This window comes from Natrix helvetica (assembly GCF_964273705.1).
Source record: "Natrix helvetica genome assembly, chromosome: 4".
Classification (NCBI taxonomy): Eukaryota; Metazoa; Chordata; class Lepidosauria; order Squamata; family Natricidae; genus Natrix; species Natrix helvetica.
In genome coordinates this window covers 139,200,527-139,219,657 of record NC_138550.1, presented here as the reverse complement: position 1 = coordinate 139,219,657, position 19,131 = coordinate 139,200,527, and the positions used below count along the sequence as shown (strand labels likewise).

Genomic DNA, 19,131 nt, shown 5'->3' with positions numbered 1-19,131 from the left:
AAGGTACATCCATCCTCCACACTGTCTTCACATTTTGCAGGGCAATTTGAACTCAAAGGTTCTTTCACAATTGCAGGAGATTGACATTGCACCCCTGGAAAAAAATATCTTGACAACACCGCTTTATGTAGTTGTTTGTATCTGTTCAGCTGATCTTTTTCCATGCAACAATTTGCTCCTGAAAAACTCTTTAAAGAGAATCTTTTTTTGCTTTCTTTTCAGAATCACGTTAACAATGCATAGACATAGTGCACATCATAGGTTACAAAATCTGATGACTCCTGCGTTTTACTTCTCCTACAGCTAAAAAATAGTTCCAGCTATTCATGGAAGTAAGAGATGACCTTGCTGAACTCTTTCATGCTGCTGATTTTTGCTGTCAGCAATAATTCACGAGAAAAGGAATATAGCCCCAGCCTTATTCAGAAGCAGAAGCCATATCACTGCTATTCCACAAGGCTAATTGTAGTTCTGTCTATGACAGCCTTATACGTTCCAGATGCACAAATGAGGAACAGATTCCACCATCTCCTTCTGTGCTTTGGTGTCTCCTTAATTATTGCCACTAAGTGTTGATGTGCCACTAAATCACATTATCAATAAACAAGATTGCTTAGGACAGGGGTGAAATGCTCCCCCGTTTAGTTTTTTGTCCAGTTCACTCTATTAATTCCTCTCATTGGCCCGCTCCAGGATTTGGCACCTCCATAACTGTGATCATTATTTAGAAGGCAAGAGCAGTGAGATAGAAAAGTATCACCCCTTTATCACTTCCTTTTGGCCAACTTGCTTTATTCTCTAGTTAAACAGGTTTGCAAATTTGGAGAGTTTGATAAAACGACTTTGTTGGAGAAGACAGTTTAAAGAAAAAAATGCAGACATTTGATCGGAAGTAGTAAGTATGATGTGACTAAACACATTATTCTCAAACATACATTCTCCCAAAACTCCCAAATCTCTATATGTAATTTTCCTTTATTCCCAGATGCTGATTACATTGCAGGCTTTCTTTGGCCATCAATAAGAGCAGGAACTACAGGAAATAGCATAAAATCAGACCTCAGTACTTAGTGAATGACTCAGGGTGCTGAAGATAACAAACTACCAAACACTGAGGTTGAATGAGAAGGTGGGAGGGGAATTCAATTATTTGTAACCACAAATCTTTCTTCTACTTAAAAACACTTTATGGGGAGCTCTATACTCATCCCTCTTTTGTTGAAGATAGACAGATGGCTCAGAATTCCTCTGAGCATTTTGGATAAGAAATATGTGATTGCAATGAATATATTTTGAAAGTTAATTTATATTTTGAGAGGTTCACCAAATTTATTCTATCATTATTTTTTAAAATTAATTTTCAGGTTTGACAACACATCTTGAGATTATATAGTATACATAAGTATCAGTGGATAAATGTGCATTTAATTTTCCACATTTTTCAGATTTGTCACTAATAATAATATTTTAAGTTAATATGCTGTCTAACTCCCAGTGACTCTGGGTGATTTATGCTAGTTTTGGACAGTTTGGGAATAAGAATCTTATAACTTAGCTCCTCAGTTCAAGAGATATTATTGACCTGACTGAAATCCTGGCTATTTGAATGGCTGTTTGCACAGGGATCAAGTTCAATGCTAACTTTTATTTCGCAGGACACATACAATATATAAAATATGTTTTTATGGTTACTTATGTAAACCTCTCCTGTGGGATAATCTCAGTTTAAAGATAAATTTTGGTGTAAATTAGACCTGATACAAGGTTAGTTTGGATCAACTTACATCTAAGGAAGCCATTTTAATATCACACAGAATTTAAAAATTAGTTTGATTTATCCCAAAGTACTTACTGGCATTATAGTCAACTTAATCACTTGTCATTTGATTTATAAAATAGAGATACAATTACTGGGTTAGGTTAAAGATTTTAGAAGAATTATCCATACGGTGACCTTTTTTTGAAGAAAGGTGATATTAATTATTTACTTAACCTTTGGAATAATGCTTGAAAACCCTACTGGTAAGCAATAAAGAGTTGCATTAAAGGTATAAAATTCATTTCCTACTATCTTAAAATGGAGATTATAAAGCAACAAAAAAGTGTTTTTATTTATTCTGGATATACCAGAGAATGTTTTTATTAACAGTGGTTATAATCACTATGCTACTGTAGATTAAATTAGAAGATGGAACATGGTAGCCACCTCTTGTTATTCTGTTTCTCCTTTTCTTTACTCTACTAGGACACTTGCAATTTCTTACCAGCTCATTACTACCATCCTCATCAAAATCTTCCTCTATCCCATCTGTCATTTCTTCTCCATCCCCATCCAGCCCTCCTTCAATAGGCTCTTCTGTAGAGTTGTCTGCATTCTCTGATATGCATTCTTCTTGGATCAACTCTACACAGTCTTCTAGTTGTTTCTTTTGGACTTCTGGAATATACAAATTACCATATAATTCCACTTGCATGGCATTATCACATTTATGGATTATTAAAAACTATCAGAATAAAGGACTAATCATATAATTAATAGCACATTTATCAATTAAACCACATAGTTAATTAACTTTTAGACATTGATTTAATAGAAGGGAGTAGACTATATGTTAGTATAGATGTCCCTTCTCTATCATCTGGAGACAATGAAAGTTGAGAGAACAAGTGGCTAAATAGTTCATATCAATATGAACAGTGATAACAGAGAACCAGAGATGAGTTTTGTCTATCAGAAAGGTCAGCAGTTCGACGGTTTGAATCCCTAGGGTCGAGTAACGGAGTGAACCATTACTTGTCCCAGCTTCTGTCAATCTAGCAATTTGAAAACACATAAAAAATGTAAGTAGAAAAATAGGGATCATTTTTGGTAGGAAGGTAACAGCGTTCCGTGTTCCTTTGGTGTTTAGTCATGCTGGCCACATGACCACAGAGATGTCTTCGACAGCGCTGGCTCTTCGGCTTTGAAATGAAGATGCGCAGAGCCCCCTAGAATCAGGAACGATTAGCAGGACACCTGTTGCCACTGCTAATAGTGGCATTGATTTTTTAAGAGATACTGAGTTACAGATTTCATTAAAGGATGCATAAAGGTATCTTATTTAGTTCTAATTGTGAACTGTTTCACTTTTGGATATTGCTTTCATTCCTTTTCTATTTCCATTTTATTTTATTTTATACTGTTGAATTATTTAGCCAATTTGTTCCCATTTTTTAATTCCACTGGACAACAGAACATTTTTTGCACTGTCTTGCAAACATTCCAATAGAGCAGCGATGGCGAACCTTTTTTGGCTCGCGTGCCACAAGTGGGGGGAGCGCAGGAGGCGTCGTGTGCGGGCGTGCCACACCCATAATGCAATGTGCGACCCCTCCAGCGTGCATGCGCGCACAACAGGCGCGACCCCCCAATTTTTACATGCTTTTTTCACCCTCCCCAGGCTCCAGAGGCTTTATAGGAGCCTGGGGAGGGTGAAAAGAGCCTCCCCCGCCCTCCCGGAGGCCCTCCGGAGGCTTCAGGGACCGTCCAGAGGCTTCCCTTAAGCCTTCGGAATGCTCAAAATGACCCTTCGAGCAAACAGGAAGTCACTTCTGGTTTGCTCAGAGGGTTCTTTTAAGCGTTCCGAAGGCTTCAGGGACGGTCCGGAGGCTTCCCTGACGCCTTCAGAGCGCTCAAAATGACCCTCCGAGCAAACTGGAAGTCACTTGTAGTCACGTGCCATAGGTTTGCCATCACTGGAATAGAGATTAATCCAAAAATGTACAAGACATTGTATGGGGTTTTTTTTTTTTTTTTTTGGTAAAGAGGGAATCACATTAACATTACATTAACCCTACCCTAGCTAAATACGAACTCCAGTGAATCAAGATTTAATCTCAAATAAGCAGAGGAAACAGCCAAATGTTTTGAAGAAACTCTACTGAAGGACTGGCCTGTCATGAAATCAGTTGACTCAATCTCAAACTCATGAATCAGTTTAAAGATTGTCTCTTCTATTCAGAAAAACACTCAATAAATGCAGTTTTCCTATGATGCAGATTATAAATACATCCAATCTGGTCAGTTGCCAGGACCAGAGGTTTAGTCTTCCAAGCTGGAGTCTTTGGACTTGTGCTGGAGCCCATCCTTAGGGAACTTCTTTCTCACCAAAACATTCTCATTCTGGAACATTCTGGTGAGAGAGAAGTTCCCTGAAGATGGGCTCCAACACGAGTCTGAAGACTCTGGCTTGGAAGACTAAACTTCTGGTCCTGGCAACCAACCCAGATTGGATGTACTATATCTATAATCTGCATCACAGTAAAACTGTGATTTTATTGTCTTTCTCACCAGAGAGAGTTTCAAAATAAATTGCCTTTTGAATTTAATTTTAACTGGTGGATCATGATAGAATGTTCAAGGTTTTCTTCAATTTTTAGGTTTACATCTAACTCTAAAATTGAGGAAAACTTAAACGCCTTAACTTAAACTCAAAATTTTAAAACTTAAAACACCTTAATTTAAACACCTCAAAATATTCACTGGTACCTATCTCCAACCTCAAATGACAATATAATTGATTTTACAGTGGATTAATTCATGTTTTAATGAGTTACTAAGAGTTATAGGCAATTTTCTTCTACCTGATTGAGCTTTCTGCTGCTTTTCAATCTTCTCCAGTCTCCCTAGCAAAGAATCAATTTTTGTTTTGATCTGCGTTAATTCCTTCTTGATTGTCTGCAATTCATCTGATTTCACTGAAAGTGAAAAAAGAATAGAACAGCAATAATAAAATGGTATATTATTATTTTTTTAGGAGGAACACATCTTCTGTTAACTAAATAATACACTGCTAATAAAACAAACATTTTTGGGAGGGTGGATAGTCACCTGCACATGTAATTACCCTTGGTTATTTTTAAAACCAAAGAAGTTAGTTCACAATGTAGGCATGAACTCACATTTTGATCCTGATGAAGAAGCTCCACTTGATGTAGACCTTGATGTTCCTTTCATGGAGAAGACTCCTTTTCCTCTGCGAGTTGCTGTGACTGTTACTCGTGGGCGTTTCAATGGAATCACAGCACGAGGTGGGGCAGGAACCCGGCTGTGGTAATCAAATAACCTTAAGAGAAATAGAAACAGAGGCTTTGGAATGTTGAATTGTAATTTTATGTTAGATACATTTTGCATACTAAATTCTGTTCTTTCTCATGAGAAAACTGACCTCCAATATCTCAAAAGGTTTAATCAGAGTCAAATTAGATTTCAAGAGTTCATCAATAAGCATATTTATATTTCATTACAGTCAGTGTGTTGCATTTTATCTATATAATTTTATTTCAGCCAACTAATTATGAAAATATAAAAAGCAATTCCACTTTCCCTTGCAGATGTGTTTGGTTTACAATTTGCAGTACTCTCAGACATCATGACCTTCCATAATATCTATACATATAAAGAGCACAAAACTAAGCTGATCTTATCTTCACAAATAAACAGAAGTACTTCTAACTCGCAAAGAGAATGATTAAGAACTTCAAGTATTTTTGAAGAACGATAAATGTCTTTATCTAAATGTCTTTCCTTGATACAGGAAATGTCTTTCCTTGATACAGCCCCATTAACTTCTAACCAAATTTTAACTGTTTATAGGATGAAAAACATTATTTCCACTGATATCATACTCCCAACTTCAAATCATATTGGTTTTAAACATATGGTTGTCATTAGATAAATCTGCATAATTCTGTGCATACTTTCTTGGAACAAGTTAGAATTATTTATAGGTAAATATGCTCCCAAATGATCTACATATATATGATAAATCAACAGGAGATGCCAATACAGAAATACTGTATTTCTGATTTGTAGTTTATGTGTTTGAAAATTTTACCTAAGCCTGGCTTGTCCTATTCCATAATGGTATTAATATTCCGTACTAATATTTATATGCACACAGAGTTCCCAGCACAACTACCAGCGAAGTTCTGTAGCTTGAAGAGCTACAGAGCTCAAAGCTCTTTTCATGGCTAGGAGAGCTTGGCTGAGTGAAAACCTTGTCCAAGATAAAACAACAACAGCTGACAGCTTATTAAATTGAGAAAAAAATGTTTTACATATAAGTAACTAACTATAACTATTGAATTTATTTAAGGATATTTAAACTTAACTGTAATTCAGATTATTAAAAATGTACATCAACATATATATTGAAACAAGCTTATCCTTTCATCTAAAGCAGGGGTGTCCAAACTTGGAAACTTTAAGACATGTGGACTTCAACTCCCAGAATTCCCCAGCTAGCTATTGAAGTCCACAAGTCTTAAAGTTCCCTGCTCTAAAGGATCTATCTAAAATGCCTTTCCCATAGACCCAGTTCAAAACTTTCACAACTCCTGATGATTTCCTGAGAAAATTAATGCTCTCTTCCCAATCTCTTCTAATAAATAAAAAATGCAGTTCAAACATTCAAAGGCAGGAACAAAAGCACACATACCGATTGTAGAAATCATCTCTGTAATAATCATAATCAAAGACATAACCCCTGCAAGAAGAGCAAAGAAAAGTCCCATGAAGAGATGAGGCAAATTATATTAGTTAATAATTTGCAAGGCATGAATCACAATAAGAATTTATATCTCAGTTTGGTCTTATGGTTAAGGCACCAGGTTAGAACCAGGAATCTATGAGTTCCAATCCCATCTCAGACATGAAAGCTTTGGGGCCAGTTGCTCGCTTTAAACTCACCTGACCTCACAGGTGGGGAAAATACGAGGAGGAAAGGAATATTAGATATGTTTGCCACCTTGACATAATTATTAAAAAAATAATAAAATCAGAGAAAAAAAAGAGCTACTGTATTTTTCGGAGTATGAAACCTTTTTCCCTCAAAAAAGAGGCTGAAAATCTGGGTGCGTCTTATACACTGAATACAGCATTCACCCCCACCCACTTTGCAAAAATGGCCGTGCATAGCCTTTAGGAGGCTTCCAGAGTGTTCCTGGGGGCTGGGGAGGGCAAAAATGAGCAAAAAAACCAGGCTGTTTTTTGCCCCCCCCCCCCCAGTCCCCAAGAGCACTCTATAAGCCTCCTAAAGGCTATGCATGCCCTTTTTTGGGACAAAAAACAGGCTTGTTTTCGTGAAAATCGGGGCCATTTTTGGGAGGTCTGCAGAGTGCAAAAACGTTTTTTTTAAATTTGCCTCTTCAAAATCTTGATGTGTCTTATACTCTTATAGTCTGAAAAATACGGTAATTTTTAAAGCAAAAATAAAAGTAATAATCTATATTTTGTTTATATATAGTACTAAAACCTGTTGGCATAATCTTTAATTGGATGAAATGGCATATCATAGGACAACAATTTTTGAACCAAAAAATGGTTCATTTGGTCTAATATATAGAATATGTCCAAAATCTGAGACCCATGACTCCTAAGAAAATGACATTTTGGAAAGATGTGGTTATGGTCACGTGAGCTTTATTTTTAATATTTTTAATGTTTCATGACTGAGTCCCAGCCCTCTCTTTCTTTACCCTCTGCTAGACAGAATCCAATAATAAGTTCAAATAGAGTTGTAAAAATCAACTTTAAGTTAAGGTGCATGGCTATTTTAAGCTTAAATTGTATCAATCCCCCTCCCCTCCATGAAAACAGCATTTGTGACTCATACAGAAATATTTGCCTCAATTCTCTCCCTCACCTACCACATTTAAAAAGATGTTCTTGAAAGCCTGCCAAATATCAGGAAAAGGTTTCAGAAATTAACTCGAGCTACAGTGGGGAGCAGAGATCAGCTCACTTTCCTTAATATGAATATCTAGGCATCAAATAATCCTTTACTTTTATACCAAATAAAAATATTTATTATGTGATCTTGATATATATATGCCAAATGGTAAACATATGAATGACAAAAACTAGCTAATAGTATGAACTTCCAAAATGAAACATTTTCTTTTATTTTGAAAAATTCTGTTGAATCACTCACATCCCCTCTTCTCTCTTTCTATGGTAATGAAAATAGAAAATAAGAAAAATAAAGGAGTAAATGAAAACATAAAGTTGAAAACTGAAGATAGTAATTTTTCTGAATCATAATAGTGACTGTCCCACTGACATAATATGTTGCATTATTTGCCTAATTCACATCCATATGCAATTTACAGTCTATGTTATTATATATAATAAGAGACACATGCAACCTTCTTATTTCTTATGGAGCGATTATTGTATTGAATTCTTTTAATTTAAAAAATGTTGAGTTCCTCAAACTATGGCTATGTGGAATTGTCCTGTTTATTTGTAGACAGATTTCACAGAAGGAACATCTACAGCAAATGTTGCCAAAATGATGTATAGCTGGTGACATCAGCACACAACTGCCATAATTATATGCTTACAACTGACATCAGATACAAGTATGTAAGTCACAGCGGTTGTATTATGATATAGATTTTGTCTTTTGTCTCCCAAGCCCTACAGATGTCCATGCTTTAATTTCAAACAAATGGGTTACTGAATTTTATGACCTGGTTGGATTAATTTTTTTTTATTTGCCCAACTATTGCTATTTTTAAAAATATGGAATAATATTTTTAAAAGACATTTGTAAAAAGACAAGTGGAAGCTGCCTTGTACACAGAAAAAATTACTTAGAATAAGTTTGCTTTAATGCACATACAATAAGTTCACAAATATAATGACAATATTTTCTATTTTCTATAGTACCAGAAAATGGTATTGATCCCACCTCATCCACAGCAGTCATCTCTTTTTAGCTAATTTTCCTGTCCTAAACTCTGGCAACCTTAAAATCATAAAATGAGAAATAGTGTAAGCATAGGCAAACAATGATGGGAAAAAAAGTTCTAATACAGCCAGCAACTGGAAGTCTTTTCTCCTATTATTACTATAAAGCAAGGTAATATAATAATATTAATTAAAGTCTTCTTTTAGGTTGGGCTCAGCTCCTGATGACAGAAACACATCCATGCACCAAGGTGCTTTGTCACTGCCTTTTTCTAGGATGTTTTCTGTCTTCCTAGTCTAACCTACAGTATACTCTTGGATTTCCACCCAAATGTTAACTAGTCCTGACACGGTTGACCAGTGCATGGCCCAAACTTCTTTTGTTGCACTAGGATGACAAGTTTCTCTCCATTATCAATAAATGCACAAAACTGCCTTTAGCTCTATAATTTAGCAGATCCTATATTATATTTTACTGGACTCTTGAATTATTTTTCTTAGCTGTAAAAAACGGATAGTGGAGTTGGAAGATAGAAGCAAATTAGAGATTTTGCTGGTGTAGCAACTTCCTGTTACTTAGGTAGCTCCTTTCCTGAGCTTTTCAACTTTGAACTGGGCCAAGTGGTAACTCCCGTCTCAGTATGTTGGTGGATTTCTACCCTCATAACTTTAGGTTGGGGAGAAGACAGTTGGCATGGAGCTGCAATGGAGGAAAGGAGAAATGTAACAAAAGAAATACAATACTGTGCTATCAGTCTTCCTTTTATATAGTACAACTTTTCTTTTCTTTCTTTCCCTGTGTCATTTCCAGTCCCTTCTCAATCTGGATAGTCCCCAATTTCCTACTCTGCATGTAAAAGGACTATAAAGAGATGAACAAATTATCCTAATGAAAAATGTTATGTTAGGGACAAAAATTAACTGGATACAGTTCTTCATATGTCAACTTATATATATATATATATATATATAGGAATTTGTTAAAAATCACACGAATCTTGATTGTTTTTTTTTGCCAATGATAAACAGCAACAGCACTTAATCTGCAACAAGCAAATAGTAGTTGTAATGAATTGACACATTATAAAGTGAGACATAATGATTCTTTCCATACATAATTAAAGTCTCATTTGTTTTGCACTATTTAGTTATTGTACATAATTAAACATTCACATAAAGGATTCCATGAGGATCAGAAAATTATAAATTCATCTACAATCATGCAATATACTGCTCACTGTATTATTTTGCTCAATTACCCCAGACTGAATTTTGCAGAATTGTACATTTCTATTTCAAGCAGGGAAAATATAATATTCTCATACTATGGCATAAAAAACTGTTTTAGGAAAATTCACATTCAGAGAAAATGGACTGCCATCAAATGAAACCCATCAAGATTATAACTAGAATGTTTGAATCTGAAGCCACAGTAAAGCCTAAGGATGTCTAACGCATGAGCTGTTACAATTGAGAGAAAAAGAAAATAGAAATGTGCAACAGTGACTACAATAATTTATGAAGCTGTTTATCCCCAATATATAAACTATGTGCCTGGCATCCCATTTTTTTTCTGTTGTACTTTAGGTTCTGGCTCTTTGAGTAAGGTTGGGCTAACTCACTCCATGGGCCTAGAACTGAGGAGAGGCTGGCACGTATCTGTGAAAGATGCTTGGTTATAACTTCTGAACATCCACCCATAGGAAATTTAGGATTTTGAGGATGGAGGCTGCTGTTCCAAAAGTTCGTTCTTCTAGACCAGTGGCCCCCAATCTTTTGGGCACCAGGGACTGATTCCTTGGAGAGAGGATTTTCCGTGGACCGGAGGGGGTGTTGTTTAGCATGCTGCTAAATAAGGAGGAGCTTTCTGACAGTGAGAACAATCAACCAATGGAACAGCTTGCCTGTTGTGGGGGCTTTATCACTTGAGACTTTCAAGAAGAGATTGGACTGCCATTTATCAGAAATGGTGTAGGATCTCCTGCTTGAGCGGGGGTGGGGTTGGACTAATGACTATAAGGTCCATTCCAACTCTGTTAATCTCTTATCCCGAGGATGTGGCTTCGCTTGTTTGCATGCCGCAGCCTGATAATAGTCCAGACAGGGGACTCATGTTCTAGTCCAAAGAAGTAAATCAGTTTCTTCTTCCAAAGCATAAAGATTTCAGATAAAGGTTGCACTGCAGGATTCCATCATCTTGACCTCTGGGTCTTTGAGGTTTTCCTGTTTTCATTTTTTATAGGCTTAAAATGTGCTGTTGTGGGAACATCCATGGGATTTTCAGCATGTCCTAGGCTTCTTGAGGCAAAGTATACATTTTGGCAGCTTGTTTGTCACTCTTTGCTTCTCTTAATTGGTCTTAAGGATTTGGTTTCTGGAAAATATAGGCATGATGGGAGGTTACTAGATATCAGAAAGGCTTTGCCATCAGTAGGGAAGCCCTGAGGTCTTCGAGGCTTAAGATCTTAGAATTTCATGTTACAGGAAAGCAAGATTTTTTTTCCTGAAAACAATTAGCTTTTTGCTATTGCCTTTGCTTCTTGGTAAAGTTTAATCACTTGGGAAATGTAGTTCCTAGAATTCCCAATTTTCCTTAATTGGAAAATTAAGTCTCAGCTCAGCTGGATGGGTGCTATCTAATGACATAAAAGGTAAATGAACATATTCATAAGAAAATTATATGAAGGGTGCTTAAGAGTAGCATATATGAATATGCCAAGAAATATGCCAATGATACTAAGAGCTGGTATAGTATAATTATTATTTCATATTGATGGCATTATTATTACTATAACCTCACATTATATTACTGTTTCTCCAAATGGTATATATTGGGCAGTTCTTCCAATACAATTAATTATCCCTCCTGCTGACATAATCAAAGAAAAAATTATACTATGTCTGCACTCAGGTGAGGAAGCTGATGTGATATTTCACAACGAATTTGCTGAAACTCCTAAACAACAGAATCTGAGCTCTGTCTGAAAATCTGAAATTTAGTGCATCTCTTCTGAAAACTTGCCATATTCTTTCCTGTTCAAGCGTTCCAACGTTGTGTCCTCTATTTCAAATGCCATAAATCTTAGTTAGCTAGCATGGCCTTTGGGAGCTGAAATCCATTACATCTGGATAGCACTTGATTACAAAAGGCTACTCTAAAACGAAGGTTCAATTTTCTTAGTGGTATAGGATTAAAGCTGAAACCCCTTCAAAATGCAACACTGATTTTCAAATACACAAAAGTGGACTCGTCTCATCCTGACTATGTACATTTTATAACCAAATCCTTAACAGGATTTTTTTTTTACCCACAAGAAGGTAAAGATGTCAACTTGGAGAAGGCTGATTTACATAATCAAAATTAACTGGTATCAAGTTGAAGATTCTTCTAGAAGCATTTCATTCCAAAAGTGTCCATTCGATGATAATTATCTTGTTAAGGAATGGAAAGAGTAAAATTGGAAGTGGTGGAAAATGTTTTTAACTTGTATGTTAGCTCACTTCAATTTAACATCTTTCCAATGCATCTGTTAGTGTATTTTTATCTGTCTGACTGTTGTTTGTTCATTCTTAAGCATAGTTATTTTGAGGTCTACATCAGAAGCAGTTAAAATACATGTGTAAAAGAAAACCCTAAAAACCACCCACTCTACTGGTAATTACAGACTTCCTATAGACCATTAACAGATTTGACAATCTGCTTTTTACAAAACTAAATTGGAGGATTATTTTTAGTGAGTTTTGGTCAGCTTTTTCACTGAAAAGTTGCCTTTGAAATGTTCAGCGGATCATCTGCAAGAAAAGAGCTGCTATATGCCTTAGGACTTCTGTTCAAGGAACAACGAGAATGCAGGTTCACAGAGATCCGTACTCCATATCCATAGATTATTTATATAAAACCACTACAGGTAGGCCTCAACTTAACATCATTCGTTTAGTGACTGTTCAAAGTTACAAGGGTGCTGAAAAACTGACTTACGATTGGCCCTTGCACCTACAACTGTTGCAGTGCCCCCCCCCCACGTGATTTGGATGCTTGACAACCAGCATTTATTTATGATGGATGCAGTATCTTGGATCATATGATTGCCTTTTGTGACTTTCCCAGCCAGTTTCTATTAAGCAAAGTTAATGGGAGAGGCCAGATTCACTTAACAACCATAGCAAGGTAGCAAACTCTGGTGCAGTCACATGATGACTCACTTAACAACTGCTTAGAGATGGAAGTTCCAGTCCCAATTATCATAATAAGTTGAGGAAATCATCTATCTTCAGTCTACAACACAGTCGCTTCAATAATTCCAAGAAGGCTCCACACCCATTTGCCCTATTCAAAGCCAAGAAGGCTCCACACCCATTTGCCCTGATGACATAGATAAACCTTAATGTCTCTTCAAAAGAATGCAAATGCCCAGCTGTGTGCACGGAATATACATTCTTCCATTCCCCACCATCCAGCCAGAACCAAAGAAGCTTCTTGGATGAGAAATGAAACATCTTCAAAGAAAAAACAGAATGTCCAGTTGCCTCTTTAAAAAGCACCTTTGGAACAAGCATGACTGAGAATCTCCATAGACTTCTGGTATTTATGTTATTTAGGTTGTGATAACAATATTGATAAATATTTAGGATCTCTGTTAATTCTTTGATAAGACTATTCTTTAGTCAAGAAAGCAATTGGAAATGATATTGTACTGATTATATATATATCGGTAATCCTTGACATACGACTCCAATTGGGACTGGAATTTTTAAAATCATAAATCATGGTAGTTACAAGTCAAAGCACTTAACTGGACCCAATTTTATGACTGTTGTTATGGGGGTGATTAAGTGAATCAGCACTTAAATGGCAACAATTGCAATTTTCCGTCACATAACCATAGAATGCTTCAACGAGTCGTAAATGCAAGCTAATTGCCAAGCATCCAAAATGCGGGCATGTGACTGTGGAGAGGGCTTTACAATGGCTGTGTGGTTTATGAGTTATTAAACATCTGGTCATAAGTTAAAGACTGAAGACTTCTGAAAAATATATTCTGTCCCAAATACTCTATATTTTTCTATTCATTACTGAAGCTCTCCAAAAGTAAATAAAATATTACTACTATTCCCTTTGAATAGCTGAAAGCTACTGAAAGATATAATTATGCAGTTATTTTTTTCTAAAATTAAACCAAAATGTTCTTACTCACCCAACAGAAAGGAAAGGTTCTTTTGATTCAAGTCTGTTAAATAAAATAACAAAAATAGTTAAATTTGTTGAAAAAATAATGCATGGCACAAGGTTTACACTGCATGCTGTAGCTACACAAGATAAAGACCTTATATTATGCAGAATTCAAGGCCTCACAAAAGCCAAGTACCCCAAGAGTCCATCTTAACATTCTGGAGTGTGTGAGTGCCTTTACTCATTTCAGAACCATGACTTTGAAAGCAGCAGCTTATTTCTGGTTCTCTTACAAGAGATAAAACATTACCATTACTAGATTTGTCACTTCCCAGATCAGTTTATTGAATCAGCAGATATTCTTCTCAAATACATTCTGCTAGCCATGGCTTATCCATGGTGCCATCTCAGCTGCAATTTGTGAAGTTCTTCATTTGTTCCTCCCTCCCTCCCTGCCCCCTTCCCTGAAGGACACCGCTTTCTTCCATAGAATGACAATTTGAGTCCTATCTTCTTGCTGGCAGAGGTGCAAATAACCTTTTCTGTTGACTTGTTCCCTATGATCAAGAAAATCCAGGATTCTGTCATTAATTTTGAAGGACACAGTCTAATATTATAATTTATCTCTGGGTTATTGAGAGGGTCAAAGAGGTTGGAGAGATCTTGAACTCTTTGGGGGAAAACGAAATATAAATAAATAGCTTTTCTAGATAATGAAACCCACACTTTTAGAGATATGTAATGAATATAAATGATAAGATTTCACTAGGTTGCTAATAAATGCAACTAAATATGTGTTTCCCTGATGAAAAAAGAAGAGATATTTTTATGTGTGATGGCCTGTGAACGAAAAACTATAATTAAAAAAACAGTTTGAAATCCATTCTTACAAACTGAGATTCAATTTGCTCAAAATATGGCTGCCCTCAGTTTGACCCCCTTTGAGTGTAAATGGTTTCAAGAGATTTGTGGAGATACAGTAAATTATTTAAAAAAAAATATTAGGAAAGAGAGGAACACAATTATCTATTGGCCTTTCATTAAACTGATCTTTAAATTAGTAACTTGGTGCTATGGAAGCTAAAATAAAAATGTTGAAGTCAAATTGGTATATGAAACACTACCACTAAGGATGATATTTATGCATGTAGCATTCATGGTAATTCAGAAACTCAACTTTCTCAGAATTCGTCATGAACTACATAATTTTCATGCAATTGTTACCCATCCCCCTTTTAATGTAGACCAGTGTTTCTCAACTTCAGCAACTTTTAGCTTTGTGGACTTCAACTCCCAGAATTCCCCAATAAGCATTAAAATTGGATTGAGAAACTGCACTAAACCATTAATAGCTAGAGCCTGCTTCAAATTTCTGTTGCTGTTTCTTTTGGAACCTGATCTATAATTGCTTCTGGCCTCAAAACACATTTGCATCTCCTTTTCTGGAGGAGGGAAACATATTTATTTGCTGTTTTAGCTTGGCTCGATTCAGATCTGACCTATGACTTTTTCAATTAACCATCTTCAGACATGATCTTGGAGGGCTCTGGCAGCATCTCAGGATGAAGCACAGCAGAATTGGGCAGTAACTGGATGAACTGGAATTTAACCATCAGTCTCTTTCCATGTTTTGTTGTCCTCTCCTTTATCTATGTAATGGATCATCTTTATCAAGAAATTCTCTGCCATACTTTCAGTTTGGAACAATAACAACTGATTTAATAGACATTTCAGTAATAATTATAACCATAAGCATGATTATACTGGCCAGCATTCATATAGTTATTTAGGGTACATGAGAAGACTATATTGAAAAAAAAATCAGGAGAATTATACAAACACCTTATTTTATATTTTTCGTCCACTGGATGAATTAGTTTGCCTAAATTATCAGTGCCAAATCCAATCTGTAACTCAGATGGAAATGGATCCAGATGTTCAATGTGTCTGGGGTGACATGGTGAGCAACTGCTCAAGCACCTTCATGATTATTTTATTGCAAAAGATGAGCAGGGGCTACTTAGAATACAAAGTCATGTGAGAGTTGATGAAATGATCTGATGCTAGGATGTTTATTGTGTTATAAGCTAACAGATGCACTCCTGAAAGTTTAATAGAATAGAATAGCTGCCAGGAAAACTCTTTTGAAATATCCATGACCACAAAGGCCCATTGGTCAGCAGAGATCTTTTTTGTATATTGTTCTAAACTGTGGAACTTTTTTTAAATGTAAAATTGCATTGAAATAAATTCTTTCTTAGATTCAGTAACCCTGGGAGCTTTAAGCAATAGTATCTGTACTAAAAGCAGTTGTCTAGAGACACAATAATTCACATGAGCTCTCAAATATTCTTTCTTCTAAAATGAAAAGCGCAAGAGAGGTCCAGAAGGTGAAAGAAGTAGCCACTGACAGCTGGTCACTATTTCTTGCCTAGTTATATCTGAGACACTTCTATTCATGAGTAGGGTAAAATAGATAATAGTTTCCTATAGGCAGTTCAAACTTCTGTAGAATGAGATGTAGAGCATCTCATAAAATGTTGAACATCTCATAAATTTTTTTGAGTGCTGAGTAATTAACTGAAATTGCATTGCCTCAAATATCTATGTGTGGCTGTAACTCTGATAAATCTATCACACATAGAGATTTCACTCAGGTGACAAAAAGTTGAAGCTTTAGGTACGATTCATGGTGTGCAGTGCTTAGAATGCAGTATTGCCCACTGCCAGGACTTCGAACCTGACTGGCTTAAGATTTTACTCAGCCTTCCATTCTTCTGAGGTCAGTAAAATGCAGACCCAGATTTTGGGGGAAATTTGCCGACTTTGTGAATTGCTTAGAGAGGGCTGTAAAGCATTATGAAAGTCTAAATGCTATTGCTATTATTAAAGTTTGGCTGGTTTCAGGCAGTAAAGATATGTTTCACAAATTAAACTCTAGTTAGTTTACAGAACTATCAATCTTATTTCTTAATAAGGGGCTAAGGGAATGGTGCCAGTGGGTGTCCCTGTATATACTATTTAGGTGAAGAAGTCCTGATAAAGGCTGAAAGAAACATGGCAAGATAGGTTTTGGATAGAAACCAAGCTGCAAATTCTAAAAAAAAGAAAAAAAAGAATGCTAAGTGTTGGCACCATTTGTTTCCAGCAAGATTTCTCTGCCAAGGGGCAGCCGAACGCATAGATATTCAAGCAAGGGTGAATATTTTACCAAGAAACATTCACCAAAAACTTCAAAAACACTTCATAGGTTCTTTAATCAATCAGGCAGCTTACCTGTAGAGAGCAGAAAGTGGTCGCTTAGTTCCCAGCTTAGGTCTGTATGGTTTTGGCTCCCCTGCCATGTTAATGTCTGAAAATAAGCATGTTGCACAACTGAATTAAAATGGAGCATTGAAAGAGAGACAGGGAGATCATATGTAATAATGTATAACATTGGAGAAAGTATTATAGGAACAAGTTGGCTCTTTGTCTGCAGATTACTGCTTCAGTCTCTCACACTCTATATTTTGATTTATGCATAGATCAGACCTTAAGATTTAGTACTTCAGGCCTAAAAATACAGAACATGCTTTGGGGTTTCCAGGAGAAAGTGGTGCTATAGATATTTAATCTGACTGCTAACATTGTTACCTTTCCCAAAACCACGCACAAAAATCATCCCTAGAGACCTTTGATAAAACATTCAGAGGATGTTTAGATAAGGTTCTCTATTTTTCACTTTATAAACAATGATACAAACTTTTTATGATAAAATTGTACCTGTCAATAATATTGACCTAAATTGTGTGATTATTATCTTGCTTCTTTTTAATAGTTCTGTTCAGACAAATATTTTTGGCAATGTGAAAATATTATCCTCAAATAGGGAGAAAGATAGAGAAGGAAGAATAAGCACTGTCCACTTGCTTATAAAACATCACAGCATAATAAATCACCCACAATCATTTTCTTACAAGCAGGAACTTTTAAGGGAAGTTCCCAAAATTAACAAATGGAAGACTATAATATACGTATATTTCTGATATTATTCTAGCTGTAAATTTCTATAATAATTATTTTTTTAAAAAAGGGGGAAAAATAAAAAAAATAAAGAGATGGAGATGGTGCTTAATTTCTTTCTATGTCACTTTGAATAATAAGGTAGACAGCACAAAAACAAACATATATTAGAAAATTCTTTTTGAGCTAATATTTGTTGAGTTTCAGGTTGCATTCTCAGATTCCTTTAGAACTTGGGGCAGTATATGATTTAACATGAGTCCAGTTAATAAGTTATAATATCTATATACATTACCATGTGAAGAGTTTAAATTAGTTGAGTGTATATTTACTAACTGAATTCATTTCAGGTTTTTTTAAAATGTTTACAAATGGAATTTTATATTGAAGAACTCTAAGAAACATTTTTCATCCATGCAGAAGTACCAGATTAGTCGGTGTTTCTCTACCGACTAATATGAAGAAAGAAACAAAGGCATTGCTAGACGAACAAAACAATTATTTCCTTGGCTAGTATGAATGTCACATTCCTATGCAGCAGCAACAACTTGGAAAAGATTTAAGTAGCAGATTTAAATCAGCATGGTTTAGGTCAGGTCAGGAATAGGTAGATAGCATCTTAATTCAATAATGGATAAGATCTTTTCAATCTCATTTTCTGCAGTTTCTAGGCCTTAGAAGACTTCATTTATATCATCTGACAAACATATGAATCATAGTCTTTATTCAGCTTTCTGTATAGATTTATTCTTTGTGTATAAGAACTATAAAGTTTTGATTCTCATTGCAAGTCACTAGAAAACATTAGTGTACATTAAAAGATTGCTATATTTAAATTTATTCTTGGATTCACTGTTCTAAAAGAAACATTTCATTTGAATTTTCCCTTTCTGAACTTCTTTATTATTCATTTATCTGGTGTTGATTCTTCACTTTTCTATAGTTAATATATATAAAATTACTTTGCTTATTAGTTATTGTTATCTCTGAAATAAGAGGCTTAGTCTTTTTCTGTTAGACCAGACCAATGTCCTAATTTGCACTACATATAATACATATTGCTTCATGTAATCGTCTATTGATTGACATCCTCAGTTGCAAATTTGTTTTGTTTGTCTTTGATATGCCCTGTTTATATTGTTTTTAATTTGGCTGCAAACTGCCCAAAGTCATTTGTGAGTTGGCATACAAGTTGAATAAATCAATAATGTAGAAATTTATATTT

The 19,131-nt window shown here is 35.5% G+C and overlaps 1 protein-coding gene across 4 annotated transcripts in view; it reads right to left on the bottom strand.

Moving 5' to 3' along the window:
* The window catches only part of RALYL (RALY RNA binding protein like), a 226,592-nt gene that overhangs the window by 9,685 nt on the left and 197,776 nt on the right, over nt 1–19,131 (bottom strand). For all 4 annotated transcript variants that reach the window (XM_081952442.1, XM_081952444.1, XM_081952443.1 and 1 more), the window contains 6 exons: nt 17,181–17,256; nt 13,930–13,962; nt 6,480–6,527; nt 4,942–5,105; nt 4,624–4,737; nt 2,265–2,437 (listed from right to left, as the gene is read on the bottom strand). In XM_081952442.1, the coding sequence (XP_081808568.1) occupies nt 2,265–2,437; nt 4,624–4,737; nt 4,942–5,105; nt 6,480–6,527; nt 13,930–13,962; nt 17,181–17,256 (608 nt within the window). The remainder of the gene's footprint in view (nt 1–2,264; nt 2,438–4,623; nt 4,738–4,941; nt 5,106–6,479; nt 6,528–13,929; nt 13,963–17,180; nt 17,257–19,131) is intronic.